The sequence below is a fragment of the Odontesthes bonariensis genome, chromosome 16 (assembly GCF_027942865.1).
Source record: "Odontesthes bonariensis isolate fOdoBon6 chromosome 16, fOdoBon6.hap1, whole genome shotgun sequence".
NCBI classification, from domain to species: domain Eukaryota; kingdom Metazoa; phylum Chordata; class Actinopteri; order Atheriniformes; family Atherinopsidae; genus Odontesthes; species Odontesthes bonariensis.
In genome coordinates, this window is record NC_134521.1 from 10,690,717 (window position 1) to 10,703,604 (window position 12,888).

Genomic DNA, 12,888 nt, shown 5'->3' on the forward strand with positions numbered 1-12,888 from the left:
CGCTTCTGCAAGAAGCAATATTTTCATTACCCCCTACCCGAACCAGGGTTTGTATCCCCACTCCGCTGTGACTGGTCTGCAGTTGGTGAGAAGCTGGGGTATCTTGTGGCTGTGGAAAAAAGAAAAGATGTTTGTTGTGGTGTGAGGAGCAGTGATGGCTGGCATTAGGGGGGTGACTCTGGGACGCCAGTGATCACTGTCTAGCCTCCTGGAGGTGTCGTGGGCCCAACTAGACGAAACACTGATGAAAGGAGGTTCCCACCTGATGACCCCAATAACATGTTGGTCAGCACTGCTCACTGGTCTATATAGGGAGTATAGGGAATTATTCACTGAGTCTGGTCCATTTTAAGTTTGTGCACAAAGCAGTTTGGTGTTATATTGCTGAAATAAGCAAAACCTTCTCTGGAAAAGAAGAAGCATATGTTACTCAAAAGATGGCATTAATGGGGCCTTCACCAATGTGCAATTTGGGCCAAAAACTATACTTTCATTCATTCGCATTGCTTGTTTGGGATGGCCGTCGTGTATCCAGTGTTTTTTTTTGGGTTGTCCTCTGAAATAAACACTACGCTTGTGCAAGAAGCAATATAAAGGTGGCCTGTAGGGGCAGTATAGGAAGGAAAAGTGACCAGATGTTTTATATGTCTTAACATTAACCAAATACTAACCTTCCTTAATGTGGCCATGTTTATCGTTTACATCCTGATAATACAAAAGTTCAACAGTGTGGATTTGTGCGAGTCACAAAACATCATCCAAACCATCACAGATGCTGTGTTATGAACTGTGTTCTGATGCCAGGTGGACCCTCAGTTCTTCAGCCTCAGGATCACGATGTCAAAGATTTTTTAAATTCAGATTTATCAGACCACAGGACAGACTTCTACCTTTACTCAGTCCTTCTTAAATACGTGTGGGGCAAGAGATGAAGTCCCAAAATGTCCTATTTTGTGTCTTTTCAGAGTGGCGAATCCTCCCCCATCTTTACTTCTGAAAGGCCCAGCATCTGTGTGATGCTCTTTTCACACCAAATCATGATACTGACCTTTTGCCAATCAACCTAATTAACTGGGAAAGGCTGTGCCAAGTGTTCTTTTCAAGTGCCAATAAAGGATTCAAGATTCCCAATAAAGTCAGGCGGGTGCTGAACCCCCAGCGATCAAAACAAAATGGCAAATTAAGTCAGAATGTTCCCATTAAGTATGCAATATCAAATGTTGCACAGCAGCAGAAATGAAAGGACTCTTTCAGGTCAAAAGGATTTCCTGAACACTATCAAAGTGTAAATATCCAGGGCCATTTTGATTACCTAAAAATAACTGCCTCCACTCCTCCGATGGCTTTTGCTGACAGTGTTTTCTTTGACGTACAAACCAGAAGCACGTTGTATCACCTTAACTGTCCTTCAGCGCCTGCTGAAACGAGTCCGTCGAGTCAATTTGTCGAGAGCGCAAATCTATAACCGCCACTGACGCTACAACAGCTGCTGGGAGAAAAAAAAGGAAGCCTGCCCACTTAAAGAGCTCCAACTACAATAATACATTCACAAGAAAAATGCAAAACACTAGAACCACACCGACAACACAGTGGAACTTTCTCACGACCACTAAATGCTGAGAATGAGCAGCATGCTATTTTCTGAATCGCTCAGCCCTCCTTAAGACACCCATCATCCCATAAAGCCTCCACCACTACCACTTTGTTGGCCGAGCTACACCCATACACACAGATACAGCCCACACCCTTCAAAACGCAGACAAAAAAAATGCAGATGGAACTCCTGTAGAGCTCCTTAAAGCCATTCAGGCTGTCAGAGTTTGCCTTGTCAACAGTGTGCTGACATGGATGAGTCACTTTCAAGAGTGTGGATCTTCTCCAACTCAGCTGCTGTAACCACCATAATTCCTTCTCTAAGGTGCGGTCGAAAAAGCACTATTTCCAGTCTCGAGGACCCTCTGGGGCTTTATGAATAACCCAGATCTCGATGACTTGCTTTGTGGTGCACGCCGGCCAGGTGCTGCATAGTGGCTCAGGAATAATTTAGTGCAATCGCTGGCTCCAACAAGACAAACCGCTCAAATTAATGGTGTGAAGAGATGGTCGAGATTGGGAAGTTGGGGGGTTTGGGTTTTGATGTTTCACCCTGCCACTCTGTAGTTTTAATGAAGCACAAAGAGGATATTGGAATATGTGGATGTGAACATGAATTTAAGATTCTTCTCCTCACATATAAAGCTCTTCATGACCGAGCTCCATCATATCTTAAAGATTTCATTATAAGATATTTTCCCAACAGAGCACTTCGTTCCCAAACTGCAGGTTTACTTGTGGTTCCCAGAGTTTCTAAAAGTAGAATGGGAGGCAGAGCCTTCAGTTATCAGGCCCCTCTCTTGTGGAATAAGCTGCCAGTAAATGTCCGGGAAGCAGACACTCTTTCCACTTTTAAGACCAGGCTTAAAACTTTCCTTTTTGATAAAGTTTATAGTTAGGGATGGCTCAGGTGGGCCCTGTGATGGACTGGCGGCCTGTCCAGGGTGCACCCCGCCTCTCGCCCATTGACTGCTGGGATAGGCTCCAGCCCCCCTGTGACCCGACCGACGGATTCAGTGGTATAGAAAATGGATGGATGGATGGATGGCTCAGGTGATCCTGAAACATCCCATAGTTAAGCTGCTATAGGCCCAGCCTGCTCGGGGCCTCATCTGTCACACCTTTCCTCACTTTACTCTCTTTTCCCCCCGTTTAATTTCTCAAATGATATTATGTACATGTGACATTATTGTGGTCATTAACTTGTGTTTCCCTGTTCCAACAGGTATACTTTGAATGGTGTTACAGTGGTTTTTTCCCCTCTTTTCTGTCTTCTCAAACCCCAGCTGGTGGAGGCGGATGGCCACCCTTCCTGGTTCTGGTTCTGCCAGAGGTTTCTTCCTGTTCAAAGGGAGTCGTTCCTCTCCACAGTCGCCTCAGGCACGCTCAGGACGGGAGATTGGACTGAAGACAAGTTTCGTTGCAATCTGTTGGTTTCCTTAGCTAGGGAATTGTTTTTGAATTGGCTCTATATGAATGAATTGGATTATTTTATAAATAATTAACCCATAAGAACCCACCGTGACACACGCCCTTTAAATGTTCTGGAAAATTCCATGAAAAACTTTATCCTTGATTTCAACTTGTGAATTTCCAGAGTGACCCATACTTAACATCCTGGTGGGTCATGTGACAGGGGATTTAGTCTTCCCATAATAACATTTCCAAGATGTCTGTGTGCCAGGTTACCACAATGGGCAGAGCTAGCTAAATTTAAATCACTTGTTTTTGGTTGCTAAAGGAAAGATTCAAACCATTTAAACTATTTAACAACCATTGACACATCTTTGACACTAGGGAGTGTTATTTTGAGAAAAATGTCAGAAATGTGTTCTATATAGTCTGTTAAGTCTGTTTTATGTCCCCCATAATTTTCCTTGATGGAGAAATTATCCAGGTTCTTAAGGCCCAATGTGACATATATGTCACATTACAGATGTGTCTGTATTGTAATGTCAGAATGACCCCCTTAATTTTCATTTAAGTACAAATGGGTCCGGGTTCTTATGAGTTATGATTACAATGAATTGAATTCCAATTGGCTTGAATTTGACTTTATTATTTAAGTGCCTTGAGATGATATTTGTTGTATTTGGCGCTATATAAATAATAAAAAAAAGAAAAATGAAAAGAAAAATGAAGGCTTTCAGTTTTAGCACCAGGGACAGCACCAGGCTTAAGGTTGGATCATCTCCTTGTTGGGAAGAACACTGAAAAGTGTGCGTTTGGCTGGTGGCTGTGGAGGATCTGAAACCCACCCACACATCCACCCACCCAAACACCTACCCACCACCCCCCTAACTACCACGAGCACGTCCACTATTTTTTTCCCTTCTCCGTGTTGAACGGGGGCACAGGGAGCTGGAGTCAGTGAGGTACGGACGGCCCCTCGGATGCTCGGCCGAAGAGGAGGGGGGGGAAGAAGCTGCTGCGGATATCCGTCTCATACCTGCCACAAAACGGGGTCCTCTCTCCCTTTGCTTATATTTTCGTCTTTTTCCCCCCCGATGACCGTTTTGTGTGAAGGCTACAGTAGCTAACAGAGGGTGGTTTTGTAACGCGCTGCTACCGGTGCAGCTCGGAGGAAAGATTCCTTTTTTTTTTTCTTCCGAGGATGCGGATATAAAGGAAAGACGTTATCGGTGGCACCTGGGATTTTTTTTAATTTTTTTTTTTAACCGTTAAAATTCGAATTAGCATAGCCGCGCGCGTGGTAGCGAAGGAAGATATTTTTCCATGTCTGGTGAAATTTAACGTATAGTGTCCACTAAATATAATTTTTTTTTATCGACAACCTGTTTACCAGAGGACAAAAAAATAAGGGGTAAGTGGGAGTCTTTTTTTTTTTTTGTCCTTTTCCTCTCCACTACAAGCAGCCTCCCCACAATAACAAAGCTAATGAGTGAGGAGTCTGATATTCAGGTGACTGCTGTTAGCTTGCCCCTGCTATTAGCTCTCCAAGGCAGTGGGCAAAACGTTATTGTATCGCATTTTCAGCGTCTTTGCGAAGGATAAAGACGCATACGTTTCGGAAATATTAGCTGCCAATTATAGAAACGTGTGACAGCATCACCCATCACGTTAGTTATTGGGAGCCATCTCTCTGTGTGTCTGTCTCTTCTCGCCTTTGTTTGAAATCGATGTCAAACGCAGCCACATTTTTATCTGCGTGTTCTGTGCATCCAGTCTGTGGATGTTTGATCCAGCATCTGCCGCTAAACCCACCAAAGCCCAGTTGCTTGCCTGGTTATTTTTTTTTTGCATCACGCCGAGATGTGCTACAGTGATGGCATTTTTATAGAAACTGCGTTTTTTTTAAATCATTCTTTTCACGCTGTAGCTAGTTCTGTGTGGTTATGATGTTGTGATGGGACCGAGATTTATACTGCGTGCCCGGCCTAGGCTGTGAGTCATAGCAGGGATGCATCAGGTAAAAGTATCTGAAAACGGTGCCTTTTATCAGCTAAAACGACTGTAAACAGACTAGGAAAATGTGTTGTTCTGAATAGTGCAAGTTTGCCACATTCCCATTAACAATTCAAGCCTCCAAATCCAGACATCCCACGAGCTGACGTGTACTGACCACCACGTGTAGAAGCACGTATCATAGTCAGAAACAAAAAAAAACAATGGAAAAATGGTTAAAGAATAAAAACACACGGGCTGTTTGACTTTTTTGTAGAGGTTATTATGATATACAGTGTATTTAAAGATGGTTTGATGGGATAAACCGGAGCGATTGAACTGAAAAGACGCACCGATGTAAGACAAAAGTGCAGTTTTTCTTTCAAGAGCACCACAGTGGCACTGAAAGCCGTTTTGGATCAAAACAGTTGAGTGTCCTTGAAGGACTCTGAAAAGAGCTGTGGATGTTTTGTGAAACCAAGTCTGATGTCTGTCTATCATGGGATGGTCACATTGCTCAGTGATGGTGGGTCTTAATGCAACACTTCCGGTTTTTCATGAGCCTCATATTCATTGACTGGTTTTTAGTAGATATGTAATTGCTTTTGACCTTAAAACTGGTCCATGTTGAACACTTAACTGGATGGAAATTTATCTATGAAATAGATTGTAAAATACAGATATTTCTAATCCTACTCGTCAAGAAAGTAACATGAGATAAAAGCAAATAACTTAATTTATGCGCTTGTGTTTTTATGGTCATTCTTTTACTTGTGTCTGTTTGAAATGAATATATGACATGATGTGATTGCAACTGAGCAGAAACGTTACGCACAGTATATGGTATATTTAACACGAGGGCTTTGGTGTGGTTCTTTTTCTAGAAGATGGAGCAAACAAGCCTAGTTGTGATCAAATTTACTGAGTAACTTTGAGGTCACCATCCTAGTGCAGGCGTGCTTATGCTACAGCATGAGGAGCATCTTCTGAATTCAGCTTCTCATGGACAAAACGAGCAGAGTAAAAGACAAATATGATATTGTCTCGATTTGTATTGAGCTGCATCTCCATCCCTTCTTGTCTTGCAGCTTTCAGCATCTCCAAATCAAATTGCAAGTTTTATCTTTCTTCCCTTCGTGTGTGAGATATGAGCTCAGACAGCTCAGTAAGTCAGCGTGATTTAAGGAATGAACAGGCCATTCAGTTTTAGTTGGAATTAAATATGTACTGTGCTTACATTTGTGTGTATGTAAACTGGAATTGTGCCACCAGGGGGCAACATGAGGGGTTTTCCTTGGTGCTGTTCACCTGTCTGTATGAGTTAGCTTCAGGTGGTGGGTTGGAGCGCAGCCCATACAGCATGCTTAATAATTTATGATATCCCTTTGGACTTGTGGCTGACATCTCGCCTGTATGGCCTGCTGTGACATGACACAACATAATATGAAGGAGAATAACGCTGTGTAATTGTGCATCAAAAACGCACCAGCGTATAATTCATTGGCCATGATAAATTTCTTCCACCCTTGTCAAGGCTGATTGCTTCTTTGTAAACAGCCTTGAGTGGGCTTCCTTCAGGCGTTAATGGTCAAACATTAATTCATTTTAAAGCACTCAATATACATGCATAGATTTGCAGAAATATCCCATTTGTTGGCAGGTTTTTACAGGATCTGTGCGAGCAAATCTTCCTTTTTTCCTGTTGAACTTAGTCTGATAAGACCAGAAGTTTCTTTATTTGTATTTATCAGCTGAAACAGTTTTTAAAAATCTGTCTATTTGAACGTAGAAGGTAAGGGCATATTGTGCATATGTGATAAAAGTCATCTCTCAGCCATTGTATGGAATTAGTGATATTTTTAGCACTTCATGTTCTCTGTTCCCTGGAAACCTGCCACATAGACAGCATGTGTTCCTTTTATGCGTTTCTAATTATTTCCTGAAACTATCCTACCCATGTTAACAAGTTGACGTATCTGTGGAGCCTTTTTAAGGGAGAGACGGACACGATTAGATAAAAGATGGATTAGAAATGGCTGTTACCCGGCTGAAAGGCTGGCTAAACATTGTGATTGTGAACCCCCTGTAGAGCTAATTCTCAAAAATTACCCTGGTACAAGCCCCCCCCCCCCCTATTTGTGCCATTAACACTTGAAATTTCTGTGCACCATATCACTAAATGCATACAGAAACAGTTCAAGTTGCTTTAGTCAAAGGAAAATAATGTCTAAACTTAGGATGATCTCCTAGTTATATAGTATTTTTAGTATTTGTAGGTCTCATTAGTATTAATCAAATTAGGCTACATGATCATGTGATGTTAGTGAAACAGGAACCAGCTGATACTGATCTGGGTGAATGATATGAATAATTATGTTAATGTGATGTCAGCGGTCCGCTTACGTAAAGTGAATTTAATAATGCTCCACTGGAAATATTAGCTTTACTCGTCCTGTCTGGTATGAGTCTGACCCCCATTAACTCCAAACCTGGAGTGCAGACTCCAAAAATGGAAAAGAGTGACAGTATGATAATGATGATAAAATGTTTCATTCTCAAACCCGGTCCACAGCACAAGACCTCAGAAAGTGGCCCATCGAGTTAGAAGAAAGTGTCACCATGACCATCTAAACATAATTATTTTGAGAATTAACGGATAAGTATCCTTTTTGAAGAGCAGGTTGTTGGAGGGACTTTGCTCAGTTCACCTTGTTGGTGCATCTTTCTTATGGAGATGTATTTTAGGAAGTTTCTGTAACTATGCTGCACAGAGTCATGCAGCTGAGCACTAGCTGCCTGATTGTAAACTACACAAAACTACATTACATTTAGAAATCCCACGGTGCTACCCTGTTTTACCCAAAATCAGACCAAACAATGGTTTATTTCTGATGTGAAAGCATTTTAAAGACAGTTTAGACAGGAGTTGTGACAGGTTTTCCAAACCAAATAGGGAGAATATCAGGCTTAGCATTTAGTGAGAGGACACCAGGTTTATTTTATCCTCTGAAAGACTCTTTTCAACACCTACAGGACAGCTCGCAGTCTCTGTGGTTTCCTGTTTGCGAGCGTGCATGCTGAGCAGAGAAGAGGCCCAATAAGAGAGAGGTAGATGGCTTCAGGGAGACCCAGGGATGGGTATCAATGATTAGTTATCGGCTCCAGAAACCCTGATACAGTCAAATTAAAAAAGCATGATCTGTATGATTTTTAGTTTGGGTATATGGCTGAGATATGACTTAAAGCTATGTTTTAGAAGCCCAGTACACTTTCAGCAGCAATAGCAGCATGACAGGCACAGTAAATGCTATAATTTCTTGTTTGTTAGTGGTGCTAATAATAGGCTGTGCAATAGATGGCTCTGAGTTGCCATCGTGTCACTTGCTAACTTGTGATTATCTGGATTCTCAAGAGAGTCGCAAGACCAGGAAACATTTTGTTATTGTGCTGGGTTCAGTGCTGGGTGTCGAAAACTCAAATAGCACGTCTACATCGGTGTGTTCAGGACATGCCGGTCGTTTGAGTGTTTGACGAATGTGATGCTACAGCTCAACAAAGGGCCTCTGCTGTCCTATTCAGCGGTGCATTCAGGCTAAGATCAACAGCCTGTGGAGGGGCCCCTGATGCATATGCGCCTCTGGCTGCCTCATCTTTGCAAACAGGAAAGGGCCCCAGCTCTGTGCTGACTCCTTCATTGTGCGGGGCCGGGCTCGGTGTGGCAGGCTTTGTGTGCCGCATGTTGGAGTCCATCTCTCCACGCTCCAGCCACATGAGCACCACGGGCAGGTTGATTCAGGGGCAATGCAGAGTTGGAATAATTACATTTAGCTTGTGTGAAGCTTATTGCTGTTTTATGCTCATAAAGCTATTTTATTTAGTTTTATTGACCCCCCCCTCCCGAGGTATATTCACAAAAATATGATATTTTCAGTTAAATATTGGAGATTTTTGTGCTGTTGGGAAGCAGCTGTACGGCAAAACCTGGAGCGCCTTTGTTTGGCATTACAGGGAGTGGTTTTGTGTGTTTGTTGTGTGTCCGTCTGCCCCGTTCCCTCGGTGCACGTTGGCAGTGTGGCTGGCTAATGTGCACAGGCCTAATTCCCTGCGGGTGTGTGATTGTGGGCTCTATTTCTCTTTTCCTCTCTCGCTTATTAAAGGGTGCAGTGACAAACAGACCAGCTGGGCGACGGGAGGAGGGATAACGGCGAGGGGAACAGAAAGAGGTGGCGGCGCTGCCCATCATGCCGCTGGCTTCGCCTTGCTTTCTTAACCAGTGTCGCTCTGTTGTGAGAGATGGCTTAATGTGTGTCTGTGCAGTCAGGAGCTGGGCTTTAGCCTCGGGACATTCCTCTGTGCCCTACTTTAATTCTTCCCTTTCTCAGAACTGTCCCCAATCGCGACAGATGGTCCTGCTTTCACATTTTAAAGTTGTTAAACCGATGCCTCGCCTTGTTACCCAGCTTCAGGGTATTTCATAACAATCCTCCACTCAGTCTATTATTAAATCTGTTTAGTTTTCATTTGGTTTTTACACCCGTCTTTTATTGTTTAGACATTAGGAGTACATGACAGATTTTTTTGTGTGTTTTGTGACTTCAGGCGGATTTTCTCTGCCCTTATTTTGTGCCACATCTGTCTTCCTACCTCTCTCTGGCGTCTTGTTCTTGACCTGCTGGAAGTTGAATTGTGGAAGTTATGGGGCTAACATGTGAGGGTTTTGTAAGTAGTAGTAATTTAGCTCAAAAATTTTCATGTTAGGTTATATTACTGTTTAGGGGGTTCTTTGATTTGGTTTCTGTCCTCCAAGGGGAGGCGATTGCACATCACTCAAGCTAGAATAATTATAAGTGCTGAGCCGTTTTGTCTGCTGAATGCTAACATGCTAACATGCTACATGGGTACACGCTGAGTGGGTGGATTCATATGTGTGGCTTTAAGAGGCAAAAAGTAAGTGTGTAAGAATGTGGCGGGGTGTGATTGGTCAACTCAGCCTGCATGTCTGTGTTTTTTTTACATGTTTGTTCCACAGCGTGTTGTGTGTGGGAGGATGAGAACGGTATCATAGTAGGTCAGGGGATTGTTTGTCTGATCCACTGAGGAGTGATTAGTGCAGACACAGAGCTGAGCCCCTTCCCACCCATAACGAGGGGACCAGACTACTGGTCCCACTCCGGACCAACCCCCCACCACGAACCACTCCCACAAATATGTTGTCATTATCGTCTTTGTGGCTCTCCGCTTCCATTTAACTTCTCTCCAGTGTGGAGATTATTTAGGATTCAAGATATGATCAGAAAACACAGCAACACACACTTTCACAACCAAGTCCTGGGGTCCCGGTGAGCGGAGAGGTGACAGGTCAGGGGGACAATGTGGAGGCGTTGTTCTGCCTTCCTCTCTAATCCCTGCATTTAGTTTCTATTCCCAGCCACTTCTTAATCTACCACTAATTGGATTCGGAAGCTTTTTTTTTTCTTTCTTTTTTAATAGCTCCAAGTTGTGGGATTCGTTTCACTTGTCCCAACAATTGTACTTCCTTGACTGGTGTTGATGGAAAAGAATGATCCAGGCATCATTCGATGGATGCGTCCAACACTGGACCCTGCAGACGGGCTGCAGCAGCAGCTCTGAGTCACACCCCTGCCAACAGCCCACCAGTTTCCCACTTGATTTAGTTTTTATATCTCGTCTCCCTGAGCCACAGCGATGAGACACAGCAAAGGATAAAATAAAGGTATTACCAAACTGACTTCTCAGCCACATCTATTAATCTGGTCAATGCTTTTAAGCAGAGGGTCTCAGTTGGTTAATCGGTCTCTTCGGCAGGGGGTTTAATCGCACAGTAGAGCTCCCCATTGTGTGTAATGGTAAGAACATGTATCTGGTTGTTTGTAATTGGCTGCTGGTCAGTTAAATAAAGGAGTAAATAAATGGCACACTGTTGCTAAAATCAAACAGCTGGAACATCTGTAGAGCGCTCACCATGGGTTGTTTTACATTTTTGATTTGGGATTATGACTTTCCAACCTGCTGCTGTCAGTGTGATGTTGAGGATATACTGAAGTTAAACAATGAGATATGAGTATTGATGTAATAAAATGAGACTCTATGCTTTTAGTTTGTTCAATGTGAGTATTTATCAAAGATGGCACAAAAATGTCAGCCTGACTGACCTCCTTTCTGTTAAGGATCGGTTGCTGTGATATTAGCTACCCTTGATATGATAACTAGATGCTGAATTCATACAGACAGCAGGGTAGCACACAGCATCGACTTATTCTGTGGCTTTTTGACCACTGCGATGGTTGCCTGTTTGTGTCACTTCCTGTTTTATTTGTGTGTCTTTTTGTAGTTGAGATATATAGGGTAGTCGTTGGTGTAGCTTTGCAAAGCTACAAGCTTGAATTAAACGTCTGGGTCTTCCAGCTTTTATGTTGAATTATTGTTTGACTAACTGACCTACTGACACCTGCTGAACTTATCTCAAAGTCTGGCAGTTGCAGTGTCCAAGCCTTCATTTGCATATGACTATCATTTGAGCACTTAAAGCTAACGTGCAGCTGGAGAGTGTGTGATGTTCATCATTTTGCTTTTGATTCTCAGCTAGAATTTTACAAACGTTTGCAACGAGAACTTGAGGCTCAGTCGATGCCGTGTCCTCCTCCAGCTGTACTTTAACTGCATTTTGCGTCTTGTGTTTCTACTCTGTAGGTTGAATGAGTTTTCCTTCTGCCTCGACACCATGAGCACAATCTCGCCGACGGACTTTGACAGCTTGGAGATCCAGCAGCAGTATAATGACATCAACAACCGCTGGGACCTGGCAGCAGAGACTGACTGGGACAATGAAAACAGTTCAGCGCGTCTCTTTGAGCGCTCCCGCATTAAAGCTCTCGCAGGTACGCTCCACTTGTAGACGCCTCGCACCGCTTTCATCATCGGCTCACACCATTTCCAGTTGTGATGTTTTATCAGGGACATCTGTGCAAGTCAACAGAACCGCACCATGATCACGGGGTGGCTTTAGCTCAGGAGAAAGAGTGGTCGTCTGCCAGTTGGAAGGTTTCCTGAAGCACGCGTTGAAGTGTCCTCAGGCCCATAAGTGCGCAGAGTAGCCTGTAGAGACGAAGACGTGCAGTATGAGTGTGTATGTGACTGGGTGAATGTGGTTCATAGTGTAAAAGAGCTGCAAATTGAATAAGTTTGGGCTTCAACACGTTTCTGTTAATATTGTAGTTGGATTTAGAACATCTTCAAGGGTTTGCCCTTCAAAGTAAAAAATGATTTATATGTCAGTGCTCTAAGGATAACAAGCTAAAGTTAGTATTTTGTTACATACACCGTCACATCCGTCTGAGAAGCTTCATCGCTTTGTTCCGTCTATTCTCATCACGGCTGCGGCAAGAAAACATGAACTACAAGTGGTATTTAGGCTTGAAACACTGCACTATAAAACCTAAAAAGTACCATTCTGGCTTTGTAACATGAATTTACACCAATCATACAAAGCATCTACGGCTGATTTTCATCATTTGGGTCAGTAGGTAACAGCTTTTTAAGTGATTGTGTCAGATATGCAACAGGGCTTTTAGACACAGATGTCAGATTAGACAAAAACACAGAGCTACTGGTAATGTGCAAAAATCTAATTAGGTTCTGTAGACGGGGGAGCAGATGTGGTTCTTTTCTTTCCCAAAAGGCACAAGTCTCTTTTATAGGCCAAGACAGAAATACCTCAAAAAGGAGGACAAAGCCTGTCGGCTGTACAGTTGGTCCATCATGAAGCAAAATCTGCCAGCTGTACCCGTGTTCAGGTGTTGAACTGCACCTGGCTTCACATTTTACAGCTCAAAACTATTATTAGTCCAAAACAAGTTGCAGTATCATAAA

General features: G+C 43.1%; 1 protein-coding gene across 3 annotated transcripts in view; it reads left to right on the forward strand.

The window, feature by feature from the left end:
- The first annotated feature begins 3,927 nt into the window (after positions 1–3,927).
- The window catches only part of sptbn2 (spectrin, beta, non-erythrocytic 2), a 46,796-nt gene continuing 37,835 nt past the window's right edge, over positions 3,928–12,888 (forward strand). For all 3 annotated transcript variants that reach the window (XM_075487802.1, XM_075487803.1, XM_075487805.1), the window contains exons 1-2: positions 3,928–4,417; positions 11,710–11,897. In XM_075487802.1, coding sequence (XP_075343917.1) covers positions 11,741–11,897 — 157 coding nt within the window. In that variant the 5' untranslated portion in view covers positions 3,928–4,417; positions 11,710–11,740. The remainder of the gene's footprint in view (positions 4,418–11,709; positions 11,898–12,888) is intronic.